Raw genomic sequence first — 20,002 nt, 5'->3', positions numbered from 1 at the left:
GGGGGGAAAAGAGGTGGTGGTGATGGTGGAGGGCACTTAAGGGGAAGAGCACTGGGTGTTGTATGGAAAGCAATTCGACAATAAATATTATGGGAAAAAAAGATTCTATCTCTACAGTTTTATACTATAAGTAGCCCTATCTATAGAAGGATATGAAAAAATGTGTAATATATGCTTATTGCAGGACTATTTGTGATAGCAAAGATTGGGAAACAGCTCAAACAGTCATCAAAAGATACAGATAAATTGAAGTATGATAGAGTCATGCATGGCATCACTTACTATTCAGCCATTAAAAGCCTAAGGTTGGTTTTTAAGCACAGATATAGAAATATGTTCAAGATAAATTAAGTGGAATAAATTAAGTGGATAATTTAAGCAAGTTGAATAGAATGTACATGATAATTTCATCTATTCTACAAATGAAAAGATATATATAATACATTATATATGTATATATACATATACATTGTTATCACAAGACTGTGTGTGTATGTAGGAATGTGTGTACACATTTCTGGATAGATTTACAAAAAACTTAATAATGATGCCACTCATGAGTGCTTTTATTTTAAAGTGAGCGAGAATGACTGTTTTATTTGTAAAGCATTTTGTTCTATGAGCTTTTGTTGTGTTTGTTTCATAATAAAAAGAGAACAGCTCCAAAGAAGTGAATATTATGATAGTATTTACAATAAAGAGAAATAAACTTTTCTTCCAGAAAAAAAATGCAAAGAAGTAAAAACCTGTTGTTCATTTTTTATTATTAAGCTTTTATATTGATATATACGTTTATATATATTGCTTATGAATATAAGACACCAACACATCTCTTTGATGTATTCAAATAGCCTTAAGAGGCTTCACATTTGTAACTCGTTACTCAAACTCATACAGAAATCTTCTATTTTAGCCAGCTTTCCTGGTGTCAGACATAGCATGGGAACTTCATGTGGATAATTTATGTGTAGTTTTGAGTTACAATACATCTGAGGTTATTATGAGCACTTTGTGCTTGAAAAGTAACACTCTCTGGAGATCTTAAAATAATTTCTTTTTATTTAACTCTATCTGTTGGCCATTTTGAAAATATATATAATATATCCAGACTACAAAGAACCCAAACTAAAAAGACTGGGGTCACTTACCAGTAACTGGAGTTCTCTGACTGAAAAATTACTCCACAGATCCACATATTTTGGAGTTATGCCCTTGTACCACCTCAAGGAATCGGGAGCTGTTAAAATGAGAATTTCCAGAAGGTTGGCACCACCTTAAGGCATGTGCCAAGTGCTGGTTGATTCCCTTTCTGTGCGAGCCTTGAGAGCTGGTCCCCCACCTTTGTAATTCTAAACACACAAGGTCTGATGTGTTTATGAGTATGGCTCTTGAAAGGAGCTTACCTAATCAAAGAACTCCAGTTACCAGTGAGATTCCTTATTTTCTCATTTTTATTCTAACACAAATATCTACTTTTCAGAAAGTGAGAGCAGTATCAATCATTCATAAGTTAAAAACACAATACATAGAGATATTAGTATGATCATTACAGTGTCAAATACATTCTATTTCTTACCTTGAGCTTGCAGTTTTCTTAGCAATTTGGCATCTGTGTTGTCTAGAAACTCAGCACTTCCCACGTTTGGAGGCCGACCCTTCCGACGTCTCATTCTGGATTCCTCTCTTGCTCGCTGTCTATCTGGATTTGGAGGTCTTCCTCTACGGCCTTCCATTGCCCTGATACGGGGAACGACATCCTCTTCTTTCAAAAGACACCACTGCATTCCCTTTTAATTAACATTTTATAGAAATAATATATTAAAAGCAAAATAAACTCAACTGATCAACATGTCAGAAAATTCTATGTAAATTCGGATATTCTAAAATTTATAAAGCTAGTATAAATCTTAGAAATTTTAATTTTTAATTACATTTATATCTATAATTGTTCATGGCCTTTGTCATATCTTGGTTTTCTTACTTTAATGACTTCAACTTTAAATAGAGAGATCTAGATCTATAAAAATATATTTATAAACATAGACATCCATAAACACATAGAGATATATCAATCACATTTCTGAACTATAATGACCATAAAGTAGGCAGATAAAAATTATTAGTTGTGTGATGACACCCCTAAGGATTCTTTTCATGTGTTATCAGTTCAACCAGGCATGAAGCTACCCAAATAATTGAAGGAAGTTTCTCTTTATAGAAAGATTACAGGGGTGGCTGAGTGGCTTAGCTGGTTAAGCGTCAGCTCCTGTCATGATCTCATGGTCATTGGGTTCGAGCCCCACATAGAGCTCTGTGCTGGCAGCTTGGAGCCTGGAGCCTGCTTCAGATTCTGTGTCTCCCTCTCTCTCTGCCCCTCCCCTACTCATACTCTGTCTCTCTCCATCTCTCAAATACGAACAAATGTTAAAAAAAAAACAAATATTACAGCTAATAAATCAAGAAGGAATGTAAGAGTTAGAATATCAGCATTGTGCAATACCTGATGAATTCAGGGATCTAAGCCTTGAGCTTGAATGGTTGTCAATTACCAGAAAGACAGACCACTAGATAAACAGCAACCCTCTAATGGAGGTTCACTCCATCACCTATAAATTAATCTTGCCCTCCACCAAATGAATCCTCCACAGCGGGATTATGTCAAAAAAAAAAAAAAAAAACCCTAATGTATATAATCCATCTAGATTTGATGAAGTTTCTGGACCTAATTACTATAACTTTACAGGAATAATAGGAAAAGTGTAAACCTACACAGCAAAATGTAGTCTGTAAGAAATTCTACAAAATACCCACTTTTTGAGAAATAAATTTTAAGAAAAAAACCCCTATAAGATTAAATGAGATTTAAAAGATGTATCAAATACATTTTATCTAAATACTGATTCAAATAGAAAAACTTCAGAAAATTATAACAATGGAAGAACAACTGAAACTGTGAACAACACCTAACGTTTGATGATATCCAGTAATATGTTCAGATAGAAGAGAGGCATCCTCTTAAAAATAATTTTCTTACTTCTTTTTTTTAAAAATATTTATTTTAAGAGAGTGTGTGTGTGCATGCATGGGGAAGGAACGGAAAGAGAGGATTAGAGAATCTCAAGCAGGCTCCGCTTTGTCAGCACAGCGTGACATCATGACCTGAGCCGAAATCTGAAATCAAGAGTTGGATGATTAACCAACTGAGCCACTCAGGTGCCCTTTTACTTCATTTAAAAAAAAAAAAACAATTTCTCTATAGGTGCCTGCATGGCTCAGTCAGTTAAGCATCTGACTTCAGTTCAGGTCACGATCTCATAGTCCACAGGTTCAGAGCTCTGCATGGGATTCTGCACTGACAATGTGGAGCCTGCTTGGGATTCTCTCTCTCCCTCTTTCTCTGCTCCTCCTTCATTTGCACATGCTCTCTCTTTCTCTAAAAATAAAAAAAAATTAACTTAAAAACAGAGGAAGATTATTCCTTTAATGTGAAGGTTAAGGAAATTTTCAAAATGTACATTTTTCTTAAAAAAATGTTACAATAGGAATTTAGCTTGAACCACTGTAGGCAATTCTGCAACCAAAAACAATAAAAAGTTCTTAAGTTACAATTTATGCCATGATTCCTAATCTGGGGCAAGAAATCTACGAGTATCTCATTCAATGGGTACTAAAAATTCAAATACTATTCCTGCTACCATCCTGGATGAGAGTTACATCCCACATTGCAAGTACTGTGCTTTGTTCCAGGCATTTTCAATAGATTAATCTTCACAACAGTTCTATCTGATATGGTGGGTTTTACTGTTCCAACATTACAACTGAGGGAATTCAGACCCATTAAGTTTAAATAATTTCCTGAGGTACAGAGGCAACAAGGAATAGAACTGTATTTTGATCCCAGGACTGTTTTACTCTAAAACCTGGGCTCTTAACCTCTACATGTACTTGACTGATGTTACAAAGATGTTTTTCAAGATAAATGATACAATATATTACTTGTATATTACAAATCACTTTAAAAAAATTTCACCTATCATTTATCTTGAATGTATCATAGATAAGCTGCTGTATAACGATTGCCACTTCAGATAGCTGTGAAATTAGGTGATTAACTAGTTGTTACTTAACCTTCTAATTTCTGTATAAGTCTAATGGCATGAAACAGAAGTTGGTGTTTTGATTTTTTACTTTGCTTCTCTGTTTTGAGTGTCATTGCAACTACTGTATTGTAAATGATGGAAAATAACTGCATGTTAAAAAAATATGAAACTTTATAAAGTAAAAAAAAATAAATAAAATTTTTAAATAAAAAAAAATAAAATAAAAACTACCGTTTACACTGTTTTTCTCTAACTACCTGTGAAATGAACAGATGAAAAGCAACAGGTGAAAAGACAGGCCTCCCAGCTATGGAAGGAAAATGGGAATCTGCATGCAAGCCCCACTTGAGAATCCAGTTGGACATTCTCCTCTCCCATCAGCCTGCATATTGCAGCATGTTGCCTTCCACAAGGAAGCTGGATCACGTCTCTTCCCCTTGAAGACCTCCAGGAATCCTCCATTTCCTCAGCTCAGCTTAGCCAAGTATTCAATGCCCTATCAGATCAGGTAGTAGCTGACAACATGGACCCGGGAGCCGGGCTGTCTAGATCCAAATCCCAGCTTTCCCACTGTCTGATCTTGGGTAAGGCAAAAACAAAAAACAAAACAAAACAAAAAAACAAAAAAACCAAAAAAAACAAAGATGTTTTTATATTTGATAAGTGACTGATAACAATATTCAGCCATGAAACCATGACCAAGGTTATATCACAGTGGGATTATGTAAAAAAAAACAAACAAACCCCTGATGTATATAATCCACATTATATGTTAAAAATAATATATATACTAATTATTTTCAGTAATTCTCATGTAAAAATATTCTAAATATTTTAATGTTTATTTATTTATTTATTTTTTGAGAGAGAGAGAGCGAGAGAGAGCGAGCTAGCGAGTGGGGGAGGGGCAGAGAGAGGATGGGGGACACAGAATCTGAAGCAGGCACCAGGCTCTGAGCTGTCAGGACAGAGCCTGATGTGGGGCTTGAACTCACAGACCTCAAGATCATGACCTGAGCCAAAGTTGGATGTTTAACCAACTGAGCCATCCACACACCCCTAATTTTAAAGAGTAATTCTGAAGGTAGTAAAATTTTTTCCACAGATTTCAAATGAAGTCAACAGGAACAGCAGTTCTACTAACTGCGTTTTTATGTCACAAGCCACTGAGAAGGAAGCCATCAAAATAGTTTTATATTCACAGTATGGGAAGCTTTTGATTAGTTTAGGTTTTCATTTTTCTACTAAGCTTTTAGGCACCAAAGCAGTATGCATCACATAAATTGAAAAATAGAGAAGTGACATTTGTGACACTTGGAGTAGAAGAGAGAGACTAATAAAAGAGTCTATAAAGGAGTCTCCATTCAGTTTTTAAACTATCTTAGTAATCATAAAGTCAACTTAAGCCAAGATTTAAAGGGTTTTATCAATTTATCTTTTTTATTCAGTTACATTTTTACATAGTTATGTTTTATTCAGCTAGGAAAACAGACGTACATCAGAAAAGGGATAGATTATGTTTGTGTCCAAATTTACCAAATATAGTGACATTTTCATTTACATTTTTGCCCTTGGCATTTATAAAGTAAATACTTGTTAAGGAAACTGTGTATACTGTGCTACATATATAGTCTTCTGACTCCTGGATTTCAGAAAATGAGAAATGGACTATAAGGAAAACCTAAAGCTTAAATTACATCTTTAACTCATGGAGTACTCAAAATAAGTGTGAAGAAAAAAAAAAAAGTATTTTTCTTGATAAACTTTCCTTCAGAAAAAGCAAATAGCATTTATATCACCTGATTCATATGCTATGAGCTTTTCTGTCAATAAAAATTATGCATCAAGAGAATTAGCACATTATTTTTTTCTTAATTTCTAAGACTAACATAGTAAATGGCTCCTGAAAGTAATCTTTTTTGACATGGATACAAAGAAAACAGATGATCAACATGATGGAAATAGTGATTTTACCATTATAATTCTGCTTTCAAGAGTTACTAATTTCAATCTTTAGCAATAACACCTTCATTTCTATAAATACTACAAAGAGAGAAGAAAACAGATTTATGTTTTATTTCAGAAGACTGAACAAAATAATTAAGATAAGTAATTAAGCATACTATAGCATATACTCTGCAATGCACTATAAAAGTAAAATGTAAGACTGTAAGGTTTGAGGCACTTATATTTTTACAAAACATAACAGTCTCTTAATTCTCTTAGGACAAGGAGTTCTCTGAATTGTCTACTTAAAAAAAATGATGGTCTGGATTAGGGCTTGAGAATTAGAGCAGGAAAGGAAGGTGAATACAATGGTCTGTTAGGAGGTAGGACTCTATATATGAAGTAGAGAAGTCTGAATGGAGACCAGAAAGGTGACTAAAGTTGGGAAGGGTCTCTAGGTAACACAGAAATGGGAAATGGTAATGAGGATTTTGTCCTGAACAAAGTGAAAGTACAGGATGAAAAAATACTTGAGAAATCCTGAAAATAAAATTACTACTCTCAGGTATTTTACAGCATAAAAACTAAAGAGAGCTTTAAAAAAACATTTTAAATGAATAATTTAAAAATGTTTTCTATATTCAGAAATTCAAAAATTATACAAAATTGAATCTAAATGATTTTATATTTCAACATTTCCATTATTCTTCATAAATGATACTCCAAAGTATAACGGAACATCTCATGAGCAATGTACTTGTTTTTTACTTTACACTGAATTGTGTAATTAACTAGGATCCTACATTTTACTAACAGCTAAAGTCAACTTGTGATTTACCATCAATATGTTCAGGTTTTAATGAAAGATATTCTCAAGTCTCACTCTTGCTTCAATTTTATAGCATAGTTTGTTTTTATTTTTCTTTTGTTGCTCCCATTTTGTTTGAGTTTACATACTTGTAGGCTGACTTATTTTGGAGCTAAAGAGTATGTATGTAAAACAAGAAAATCAATCCATCAAAAGTCAATTCACTGAGTAATCTATTTGCCAAGTTTTGATTTTGTTTTTGTTTTTTAAGTTTTTGTATCATCAAGACCTTGCTGCAGCAATTTCAGCATGGAATTATAGTCCTGGGCCACCAAAAGTCAATTTCCAATGTTAGTATTGGAGATGCCTAATATTCTTCAATGCTCAATGTTATATAAGTGAATAGATACATTTTATTCATATTTTTCTGGATTGGGACCTATTTCTCTATCCCAGTCCTTCTCTCTGGTACCTGAGGTGATATCAGAGGTGAAGATTTTAAAGCTGGATTAAGGTATTTGATCTGACAATTTTAGGTTTGTTAGTCATTCAGTGAATTGATCATTTACCAAACTGATTTCAGGCTAAATAATTTTCAGTAAACTTAACTACAGCACAAGTAAACAAAACTGATTTTTTTCACTACCTTTTCTTTGTAAGTGTATTTTCACAATCCTTTACTGCCTAATAATTAGTTTATTAAAAAGCTTTTAGAATGTGATACCTAAAAGGGAATTGATCTTAAAGACTTATGGTATATATACTTCACTTTACAGGTGAGGATACTAAGGCCTAGAAAAGTAGGTTTCAATTTTTCAGAGTAACATAGGATGCTGAATTACCCTGACAGGAGTCTAAGAAAAAAATATTAGAGTACAAGCAAAGTGAGGCATCTCCTATTTTTGACAGGACTTCCTATTTTAAGAAAAACACTAAAGCTGATATCATGAGACAAATCAAAATTTTGTTGAATTTCCTTACACCTATTTCATTATTTAGCATTATGTCTATTTTTAGCTATTTTATGGAACCAGAGGTGGATAGTGAGAACTTTATGTACCATGAGCTTTATAGCATTAGGGATTCTTAATCCACTGTAATCATATAGTTTATTAATATCATATACTAACATTTCAAAGATGAGAAATAGTAAGGTTATCTCTGCTGGGAGATGGGTGTCACCTATTAAAACCACTGAGAAAGATGTGGTTTGATACAATTTTTCCACAAGGCTGGCTCTGCATTCCAGTTACTCACAGTAAGTTACCCTCTAAGACTCATGACCTTCAAATACCACCTTAGCTCCACACTTGGATTCATACAGTTGGCCTCCTAGTTTAGGCCCTTGCCTAGCCATCAGAAATCCTACCTGGTAGATTAGTGACATAAATTTTCAGTGTTTTGAATTCTGGAACTGGTCTTTCATGTTCTCAGTGTCCATATACGCCCACAGCTGGGTTGCATTAGGTGTGACAGTTAACAGCAGAGTTGAATTAGAACCCTGGTTGTTGACTCCCAATCTTTTTGTTCTTTACTTATCTGAAATAATTACCAGCATTACAATCTTGCCAGAGACTGCATGTTTTCTGCTTTATTGTGAAGTCCCCCTATATTTTTTACTAACAAAACCCTGATTTTAGCTCGATAGCATTGCATTTAGTGTTTTATCTTCTCTAAGCCAGTAATCATAACTTTTATTTCTTTTGTACTTCTTAGTTTCTCTACAAACATTAGCTTTGTTTTCTTTTTTCAAAGCCAGGCCTTCAAGTTCATTTCTGTAGTGAAAGGTGTTCACAGTTTTCTTTATGGAAAATGCCTTTAAGGAAAATTTATCTGGTGAAAAAATGCTTGGCACATTAAATATTTGCCACAAATATTTATTGATTAAATGACTAAGAAAAATGGTTTTCAGTAAGAACTATAAATATTTTCTTTTCTCATGGTCTTATGCCATTAAAAATATGTGTATCTTTTAAAAAATATATACATATCAAATAAAATAAGCAACATTTTCTAAGTCACTTTTAACTTGTTCCTTTTTGTTTTTGTTTTTACAGTCTAAATACAGTAAACATTCATTATTCTATGCTTATGAACATACTGGTTGAAAAAATAAACTTTATCATTATATTTATGCTTAAATGTTTTCTTTTATACAATTCATAACAATACTTTTCAAAGTGGACCATATATTTCAAAATAATACATATCATTAATAATTTATTGTGAAGCCTTCATATATTCCTAATAAAATGCAAATACCCTTTTACCTAAATATCATATTTAGGTAAATAAAAATAACCTTATTTTATATTAAACAAAATATATCTAGCTCATCCTTACACCCAAAACCAAAATAAAATGAAAACAATGACAAACATTAGGTACATTAAGTTCTTTCGATGATGAAGCAGAAGTCTATAAAAAACTTATTTACATTATGCTCTTTTCAAAAGGGTTACACTGGCTAAAGTAGAAGGTGTGTTCATTTTGTTCCATGAAGCCTATTATCCCTAAAATCAGTTTTTATAGAAGTCTGTAGGAAGTGTTTAACATGTAAGTATCAAAGGATACTGACAAGTAGCTGATTTTACAAATCTTTACCACATTTGTAGACTGAAATAAATAACACTGATAATGAATAGATTAAAGGCTTTTCCTCCCATTTCTTGTGTCAACTCTGCATTAAGGGCTTTTCTTTCTTATTAAAAACAATTTTTTTTACATGTATGCTTATTTTTAAGACAGAGAGAGAGAGAGAGACAGAGAGAGAGACAGAGTGAGAGCATGGGAGGGGCAGGGAGAGAGAGGGAGACACAGAATTTGAAGCAGGCTCCAGGCCCTGAGCTGTCAGCACAGAGTCTGATGCGGGGCTCAAACTCATAAACAGTGAGATCATGACCTGAGCTGAATTTGGGCACTTAACCGACTGAGCCACCCAGGTGCCCCACTTTCATAGTTTTCAAAAGTAATCATTAGATTGTTGTCTTTTACTGATGAATTTACTTAAGGGGCACCTAGGTGGCTCAGTTGGTTGAATGGCCAACTTCAGCTCAGGTCATGATCTCACAGTTCATGGGCTCAAGTCTCACATCAGGCTCTGTGCTGGCAGCTTTGGATTCTGTGTGTTCCTCTCTCTCTCTCTGCCCCTCCCCTGCTCATGATCTGTCTCTGTCTCTCAAAAATAAATAAATGTTAAAAAAATGATGAATTTACTTAAATTTCAATAAATATAAGCTCTCATCCCTCTTAATTTACTGTATTTTATCCAAAGTTAGTCAATATTTTCAAATGTTTGCTGTTAATAAATATACATATATTCTAACTTAAGCTCAGAAATAACTTGAGTTGAAAAATAACTTCTATGAAGTAACCTGGTTCTCTACTCCAGACTCAAATTATCTTCTAGTAGAAATTCCATTAATTTTGTTTGTAAAACATGGAGCTTCACAATACCACTTCTGAAGTTTTTGAAATACCTTAAACCAAATGACAACTTACAGAACAAATATTGGATATTTTTGATAATCTTAAGAGAAAAAGGAAAAATAGATGGAGAAAGTATATTTTTCCATTGCAAATGTTTTATCAGGAAAGTGATTAAGAACAGTAATGAATCAACAAATACAAAATTTCATTTGCTATCAAACACTTGAAATAGATACATGGAGCTTGGGAAAGTATAGCAGTAAAATCTGATATCTTTATGTATACCACCATGCCTTTGGAAAACTGAATGCTTAGCTTTATTAGAAGGGATTGAAGTATATTTATTTTTTATTTTTTTAAGTTTATTTATTTTGAGTGAGAGAGAGAGAACATGAGCAGGGGAAGAGCAGAACGAAAGAGAGAGACAGACAGACAGGTTCCACACTATGAGCAAAGAGCCAACGTGGGGCTTGAATTCACAAACTATGGGATTATGACGTGAGCCAAATCCAAGAGTCAGATACTTAACTGACTCGACCACCCAGGCTCCCCAGAAGTATTTACTTTTTAATAGGAAGTTGCTTTTCATGTTGTATGTAATACAAGCAAATTTAGAAAATGTGAAACTTGTAAGAAGTAATAAAAAAAAATGATCCATTGTACCATGAATCATTACATCTATCATTAAAATTTTGACATATTTCCTCCCAGTCCTTCAATATGCAGTTCTATTTTTCAGTATACATACAGTCATCATTCCCTTTCTACAATTTGTATAAAGACAGACATAATACAAACACAAATAGATCATCTCTACATAGCAACAGTAGCTTGGTCAAACTATATTTTACATCTTCTACAAAGTTTAGGCCAGATCATAGTTACTGTAATAGGAATATGTAATCTTTGTTCATTTTCATAGAAAATTATTACATAATTATATACATTTCTAATTAACTATATGCTTATACATTTTGATCATATCATATATGGAAATATATAAAGTTCTACAACTACATGTACTATATGTATCTCTAATTAATTAACTAAGTGTTTTTTGGGTTACTTACCTTTAATTTTTGTTCTCTGAAAGTATGCTGAAATGAATCCAACTTACTAATTTTTAAACTGACAGAAGTGCTCTCAAAATTGCTAATATTTTCCCTTAGCAGTCTACTGAAGTTGGCAGCTTAACATATTTTGGATTTAGTAATTTATCATATTTCCTTGATGAATTGATCTCTCAACAAAGCAACATGCATTTGGAAAACACTGATTATGCTTAATAAAAAGTGAATGGATGTCAAAGAACATTTTACTCTGCCTAATGAGGCTTTATAGGTTAAATCTAATTATCACTGATACAAAACTAAGAATCCTTTATGTATTGAACAGTAATTAGCTTTTCTCTCAGAACAAAAATCTATTTAACTTAAAAACATAAGGATAGCTTTGGCAGAAATAAGATAAGGATTTGATAACATGAGCCAAAAGATTAAAAAATGATTAGAATTTTTAAGTAAAATTATTATTGTCTTCTAACATTTTTTTGTGATAAGAAACTAATCCACCATATAAAGAAGTGGGTAAAAAAACTCTAAAATTCTGAAAATCTGGTTGGTGACAGATTTAGTTTAAGTTAAACATTTTTTTTTAATTTTAAAATATACAAAGAGAAAAATTCTAGAATATATTTCAGTAAAGAAGCTAAACCTCAGATAAATCTATTTTAGCATTTTAGAATTACCAGGAAAGAAACAAGTGGTCCTGGAAACTCGTTCCTTAAAAAGTCATGGACAATAATAAAAACCTGTATTTATCATAAAACTGTTGACAAAACTAATAAATGCTTATTTAAAATTTTTGAAAAAGAAATCTATTATGCCAAAGCTCCTTGTTATTGGAATATAGTGGATTGAGGCCTTAGTGAGTATAACCACAAAGTTATGGGTAGAGCTGCATGAATTGACTAACAAAAGGCAATGCTCCAGAGTGTAGTGACATTTACTGCATTTAGGTTATGGTACTATGTTTTGGTTTAAAGACTATACTTTTTAAAAAGTGGATACCTGCGGTCCATCTCTGGCTTCATAGAAGTCACCCACTCTTATTTTTGCACTGAAGCTGAAATTGTCCCTTGAGATATCCATTATTCCATTTCTGCTGAGATACTGAAAAAATCACATATTTTTCCACTTCAGGTTTTAATAATTACAACCCAGCTTTGATGTTATAGCTTTCTTCAGGACACTAACGTTTTGCATATTCTAGCAAGGGGCTATGGGCTTAGAGAAGATCAATTTAGGTTAAGTACATTAGTCTCATACAGAAGAATATTTTATCTGAGAAAGGAGAGCACTTTTTCTTTCCCATAAACATGCACAATAGGCACCAAATGTATGTTATTTGGTGAAGAGTATGTACCTTTATTACTTCAGGGTACTGCCTAAGTTTCTTTCCACATGGAGCATAATACGCTACTTCTCCTTGAAGGCGCCCTCCAAAGTTTCTTATTCTCGTCTCTCTTTGCCAGCTACACATAACAGAAATGAGGGTTATAACACATTTAATTTTAAGAAAGCCTTTTTTAAAAAAAATATTAAGAACACATGCTTTGTAGACAACATGAAAAATACAAATAAAACAAATATAAACCCCTAATCATGCAACTCAGATACATTTATCATTATTTTGATTTTTAACTACGTAATTCAACTAAAAACTAATCAGACTCAATTTACAAATATTAAACTCCGTTAAATTTCTTAGAAATCACAACAGGTATTGCTTTGGGTATTCGTACAAATTCAGTAACGTGTCAAAGTGTGCTGATGTTTTACATCTGAAAAGCTTTAAGTGGAAAGAGTAAAGCAAACCTGGTTCTCTGTTCCTAGAGAATTATGTACTTCGAAGGTAAAGAGTCTCGGTTCCACAGAAACCATTTTAGCCAAACTTTGGTCAAGTCCCCCAGTTTTCCCACAGTGGCTTTTACTGTCCTTTAATTCCATCTTCACAAAAACCTCTCATACTCTTAACTGTGTCCCTGACCTTTACCAAATGACTCTCTTGCTTGCTTCTTTTTCAGTCCTATTCCCGCCTGAAGTGTGATTCTATCCCAGCTCTGCCGGACCTAAACACTGCAGTTTGGCTGAATTTCAGTTTTCTGATTTATCATCTGCTTTGCCCTTTGCTCTGGCTCTTCTGCTCTAATGAACACCATGCAGTCTATTCAGTTCTTTTACTAGCAGCAGAGAGTGAGAAATCAAACATGCATACATATGTGGAGGAAAGGCAATGAGAGAAATCCTACTTTGCATACCCATATTCCAAAGGAATACGCAGCTCACGCTCATCTGTTACTCTTCTTCTTTTGGAAGTGCCTTCAAAAAAATTCAGCCAGTTAACATAACAGATTAGTTTGTACAGATGACAATTTTTTGATAGTTTTGAAACTTTTCTTTAAATAATATATCTTAATGACTTGAATTATTTAATGTCATTTTGCAACTTGTAGGTCATTTTTAAATGATTTTCAATAAAACACTGTATGAAGTAGAGGACTTTCTTTCTTCTTTGGTCTGCATGACAAAATAACTGGTCATTTTAGAAATGACCAAAGAAACTACAATGGAAGGCAAAATTATGTACCTTTCCTCTCATTTTCTATTTAAAGAAATAGCTAAAGAAAGAGGAGGAAAATAGAAGATAGAGGTTTCAGAAAACCAGATACAGTTGTTTTCTGTAAGAATAGGAGTTTTTAAGATGCTAAAAAATTTCAACAGCTGGCTCATACACTTAAAAATACTACTAACTTCTATGTTCACATAAATCCATAGTCAAAACTACTACCAGGTCCTTTAATTTAAAGTATAAATGAATAAGATTATAATTATATGTAAAATTCTTTATAGACAATGACCAAGTTTTACAAATGCAAATACGTGCATCTTAAATTAGCAGACTATCATACTGGTCTGTGGCAAATGAAAGCAAAACCAGACATTTCTAAGAAAAGAGTGAAATAAATATAACAACATGATATTTTACTATATATCCCTATATTTCCTTAGCTACCAAAATAGAAATAAAAAGTTCTTTTAGGATTAATGTAAAAACTTTTAATGAAGACCTCTAGAAGTTTACGAAAGGTCAAATAAAAAAAAAAGATGTGGCACATTAATGAAATAATAATGCTACTCCCTAATACAAATGACATTTGGCTATATTTTGGGCAGATATGCAATTGTATCTTAAGTAACCAAGTGAGCTCATTTTTATAAAGTACAAAAAAGTCCAACTATCAGTCAAATTCTAAATTCTAGAAGTATAAACTGAACACCAAAGCAGGAAAGTATTCAAAATCAAGAGCTGTCATCAAACACATTCTTAAATTGGAAGCCCAGAATAAAAATGGTAATGGGTCATATCCTTTGAAAATACACATGGACCTTTCTTAGGTAACCTCAAATCTAGCTGTTATACTTGATTCCAATGAGATCGTCCCCAGAACACTGTATAGATAAGAATTCTTGCTATGGTTTGACTTCTACTTTACAATAATAAAAATAAAGTATAGGTACCAGAGTGTGGACTTGAAGTAAGTGTGGAAGAAGGTGTGCCAAGAAAAGCAGGTGACTGGGATTCAGAACATAAGGCAGCAGGAGCAGAGCCTGGGGCTTTTGCTATGTGGAGGTTACGAGGTGTTGGGTGAGCAGTGAGACTGGTGGAAGGGCTTTTGACAGAGGAAGTTGTTTTATTCAGTTTCATTGACGTTTTCTCTCCTTCAGTATCACTATCTGATTCATCTTGGTCTTTATCATCATCATCATCTTCTTCTGATCCTTCTGTATCTGATTCTGAATTACTATCTGATTCTGGGAAGTAAAAGAAGCATTTGTATATTATAACTAGATAATCACCAACATTTGCAGTTTGTATCTAAATGGGATAGTTTAGGAATCAGCATCCGTGATTAAACTCAACTGAGTAACTTTCCTAAAGACTTAAATGTAAAAATTACTAACAAGCTATTTGAGTACAATGTATGCAGACTACAAATCCTCAAAATTCTTCATTAAAAGTACTGCTTTTACTCAACTCTTGAATCATAAAATAGTTTTTCTCACATGGCACTATTTACATGATGAGTTCTTGCATAGTAGCTTCAAAATCACTTTTAATTTAATATAGAAACTAAGGTATAGAGGGAATAGAAATGATTATTTAAATTAACAGCTTCCAATAGCTTTAGAAGTACACTAGGTTTAGGATAAGGAAGAGAAGCTGGAACTACCATCATTCTTTCATCTGGGCTTTGAGGTAAAAGAAAACCATTTTCTGAGAGATTCTTGGCTTTTCTGGGGTGCAGTTACTCTAGTTGCGTGATTTTGTCAGGCTTCTCAGGCTTCACCAAAGACCAGGTTACAGAAGTAATTATGTGGGATCACTTAATAGTTTAATAATTTAAGTTTTTTCTAGCAATGTAGTTCTATAAAAGTATTTCTTCCAGTAGATACATATAATCTGCTCCTGGATTAAACATGATAAACACAAGTCTTATACTTGGAATGTATCTTAAAAGTTCCCAGAATAACAGCTTTTGTGGAATCTGCCTATGTTGAAATGAGTTATAAAAACTGTCTTCAAAAGTTATTAATAACGGTAGTCATATTCTATCATGTAAAGCTGTATTTATGGGAATCCCAGAAAAAATTATTATCAGGAAAAGCTGTTCTTACACTGAGCAACTTTAGATATTTTAAGTTGTATAACTGACTATATTTCCTACTTATATTGGTAGCCAGAAATTTTACCATTGGACTTGTGACAGATCAGTAATAAGTCCAAACATTTTCATAATATGCATTTCATCTTTGTATTTAAGATTTAAACTATCTTATATTTTATGTTTTCAATTTCCGATGGAACAAGGAGAGTTAAGGGGAAGAATAATAGAAAGAAGTTTAAAAAATACTAGAAAGTGAATCAAAATGAAACCAAGGAGTACTCTACTTGTTATTATACAAATTCTATGTCGCTAATGGACAGTCATAGGGATTTAGGTTTTTGGTACTTTCTAAATGACTGTGACTACAATTTAACTCAGTGAAAATATCTACTGAAACATTTAAAAAGGTAGCAGAAGAGATGAAAAAGAAAAGACAAATGAGTGGTCATGAGTTAAATGAAAATTAAGCAAGTTTGTGATTTCTTAATTCCTGCATCATTTATATGCATTTAAAGTTATTTGTTTAATGTTAAATGAATAACAAAGCTGAGAATTTAACATAGGATTTCCAATTTCAATTCCTCCTGTATTTTACCAGCTCATTATACAAAGGCACGTAACTGTGGGAAACACAGTGAATGACAATGATTAGAAGTCTGTGAACTAAGATCCTCCTTAAAACGTTCTGGTTCACATAGCATTTAGAGAAATACTTCAAATTTAAAAATAAAAAATAACCTGATTGGCTGTCATCAGATTCATCATCTTCATCATCTTCCTCATCTTCTTCCTCGTCATCTTCTTCTTCATCCTCATTTGAGTCTTCAGAATCTTTACTACTGGGAATGTCTGAATCTGTTCCCCTGAACTGTTCCACTAAAGATTTTGCAGGGTGGGAGTGAGGCTGTGTTTTCACTGTGTTTACATTATTGCTGACCGCTTTTTCCTTCCCTGGACTATGCAGTAGGGGAGAGGCGGGGGGGATTACAGTTGTCTGACTGCCAGGGGTTCTTCTTCCACTTGTACTCAAATTTACAGGGGAGGCAAAAGGGGTGCTGCTTGCAGTAGCGATGTTCTCACTAACCTTACTCTGCATTTTAGTTTTGGTAGTAAGTGCTAGAGGAGCTTCTTGAATGACACTTTGAATAACTCCATTTGGTTGGTGATTACCTAAAAGTGCATTTGTCAAGAATGGATTAGGGTGGTTGTTTTCTGACGTCTGTTTTGGGTGTGCTGGTGAACTAGAAGTTGCTTTTGGATTTGACAAAGCTGCAATAACCTTCTTCAAGCTCTTGGATGACTCTTGTTTCTTTAACTGCACTGGGAATGTCTGTTTATATTGTTCCTGTTGAAACAAAAGTTAAAAAACAAAACAACAATGTACCATAAAAACAAAGATTACTTTTATTTACCTTACATATCAGATAACAGCAACCCATATACAAATTTAAATCATGATATACAAGTGCTGAAAATTAGTGGCCGTGATGACTAGTTGGTGGCTGAATCTTGGTTAGACATAATATATTTAAAATTCAATGTCTTTCTCCCCTCAAAATATAGGCCTCCTAACTGCCCTTCTCTCATTAATTTTGTCCCCTCTGTCTCAATAAATTTGAAATGCTAAAAACATCTTTTACTTTTCTTTCTTCCAAGTCAGCTATAATCCTATGTCTTTTGGATTCTTTCATCAAAATATTGCTCATATGTAAGCCATACCATCATTTCTTCCCATACAACTTCCAATATATGCTATATCCTAATGCCAATTTAATTGATCTTAATTTAAACTATTATTTTGTTTTAGTAGGTCCTTGGTCAAAAGCTTTAGTGTCTCCTCCATCACTGACAACTTTATAAAGCCTAAATACTTAATTCTGAACCTCAAAGTTCTTTTCAAGTAGGCACTAATATAACTTTCTAGTCAAACTGGACTATTTGCCGTGACCTATGCATGTCATACTTTCACCACCTCTGTATTTTGCTATAATCCTTTTCACTGTGTGAAACATCCTCCTCTTCTAAATCGCAAGCTGATAAAATCTTGTTCGTTCTTCAAAATCCAACCCAAGAAGCTTTCCACGTTTGTCCCAGCCAGAAGCACTCAGGACTTCTATCCTTTGAACCCTTTACCTCTTATTTGTTACTGAGTACTACCTGTAGTGTGTGTGATATGAAGCTGTTGGGACCACTGGCTCAACATAGTGTGGAGTCTACCTTGGACTCCCTTTAGCACATTAGCATTAGAAAGAGTATAATAAAACAGTTTAGAAAAAGTATACTTTACTTGGGAAAAATCAATTAGTAAGCCATTAAGCCATAAAATTTACATCTGTAAATAGCAAATAAATTAATTGGCTCTCAGAATCTTCTTGAAAAGAATAAAATTACATGAACTTCATTAAATTTATATAATTAAAATAGTACATTAAAAAACTTAAGTAGAATGATTAAAATATTTTAAGACTAGAGTTGATTTCAGAAGGTCAAAGTCTGTAATGAAAATGGTTGCCTTAAAATTAAAATCAGTTGCACTGTCAGCATTGGACCTGGGCTCTTAATACCCTAATCAGCAAAAATTTGTGGTGGGCATTTCAGAGTATAAATGCAGAAGGAATGCAATATAGAATGATGTATTAAATCTTTTACAGCTGCAGCACTAATAAACAATATACAATTCCTACATAAACTTCTTTATCTTATTTAATATCTTCGCTGTATTAGTTTAGAAAATCAAGTTAATTCTTTGTAAATAAAGACTGTCACATAATATTCATACCTAAGGCAATGCTTCACAAAAAGAATGTGCATAATTAACATTTATTCAGTGAGTAAAATATAGGAAATTATACTAAATAATTGCTTTTACCTTTTAAAAATAACTTTATGGCAAAATTCTTATATAAAATACATTATGTAAAAATGTATTTTAATATATTTAATGTTACTTAATATTTATAATATGTAAATGTTGCATATTACATGTAAGTATATATAATTTACTTACCTTTGTATTTAATATGTACTGAGTTAAGTTTTCAGCAGAAAAATTTAATATGATTTCATTTCTTAGAACAAAATTATATGACATAATCATTTTGTATTCTTTTAATAGCGAGTAAATTTTCCTTCTAAACACATAGGATCAAAATAGTCATGAAAACAAAACCCTGCCCTTCAGTTTTATTATTAATTTTTCTGAAATTCCTTCTCACTTCATAATTCTAAATAATCACTTTCTATATATTTACACCTGAAGGTTTTCAAAAACACCAAAAATCATTGTATTTTACCCTAAGACTAGTGTCAGTTACTGAATTAAAGCAAACAAGTCCCTTTTGATACTGGCAATGGTACATAAAAAGCAGGAGGAGGGAAGATTGGGAGCTGCACTGCAGCAAATGTCTTAGTGCTTTCAGGGAGCCAGGTAGATGACACGGGTGTGGGAAGACAGGTACGAAACTCTGTGCCACCTCCAAGTTCCTGCTCCCTTAGCCCTTACCTGAGTCTCTGCAGCCCACAAAAAAGACATTCTAAGCAAAACTTGATAAAGAATATGTTTATCATACGCATAAGCAAAATTCTATACATTAGACTGTCATATAAAAAAGAGAGCTGATGTAAAAAAAGTATAAAATACCTTTTAACTCAATACTAGGTACCAATAAAAAGTACACAAAGTCATTTAGAGTTAAGTCTTATGTGAATAGACATTCACATAAAATATTTCCCATGAATTACCATTATCTGTTCAGAAACACTGAATTATTTCATCTTAATCACTGGTTTTGATAAAAGAATAACCTTGGTTTAAAATCCTTCTGGTCTTTACTTGTTATGTAATGTTAGCAAGTGACTTAATCTCTCTAAGCCTTAGTTTCTTTACCTCACACAATTTTTGTAAGAATCACATAAGATCATATGTGTAGGAAGTTTGGCTTGGCTACATTTATTAAGAAGTTTTAATAAGTGACTTTCTAATAGGCAGTC

The 20,002-nt window shown here is 32.9% G+C and overlaps 1 protein-coding gene across 3 annotated transcripts in view; it reads right to left on the bottom strand.

Annotated features, from left to right (window-relative positions):
* BAZ2B (bromodomain adjacent to zinc finger domain 2B) overlaps nucleotides 1-20,002 on the bottom strand; it is a 292,602-nt gene that overhangs the window by 77,040 nt on the left and 195,560 nt on the right. For all 3 annotated transcript variants that reach the window (XM_029934506.1, XM_029934505.1, XM_029934507.1), the window contains 6 exons: nucleotides 16,751-17,357; nucleotides 14,865-15,158; nucleotides 13,604-13,664; nucleotides 12,709-12,817; nucleotides 12,354-12,455; nucleotides 1,577-1,787 (listed from right to left, as the gene is read on the bottom strand). In XM_029934506.1, coding sequence (XP_029790366.1) covers nucleotides 1,577-1,787; nucleotides 12,354-12,455; nucleotides 12,709-12,817; nucleotides 13,604-13,664; nucleotides 14,865-15,158; nucleotides 16,751-17,357 — 1,384 coding nt within the window. The remainder of the gene's footprint in view (nucleotides 1-1,576; nucleotides 1,788-12,353; nucleotides 12,456-12,708; nucleotides 12,818-13,603; nucleotides 13,665-14,864; nucleotides 15,159-16,750; nucleotides 17,358-20,002) is intronic.

This window comes from Suricata suricatta, chromosome 3 (assembly GCF_006229205.1).
Source record: "Suricata suricatta isolate VVHF042 chromosome 3, meerkat_22Aug2017_6uvM2_HiC, whole genome shotgun sequence".
Lineage (NCBI taxonomy): Eukaryota > Metazoa > Chordata > Mammalia > Carnivora > Herpestidae > Suricata > Suricata suricatta.
This window is presented reverse-complemented; position numbering and strand designations above follow the sequence as displayed.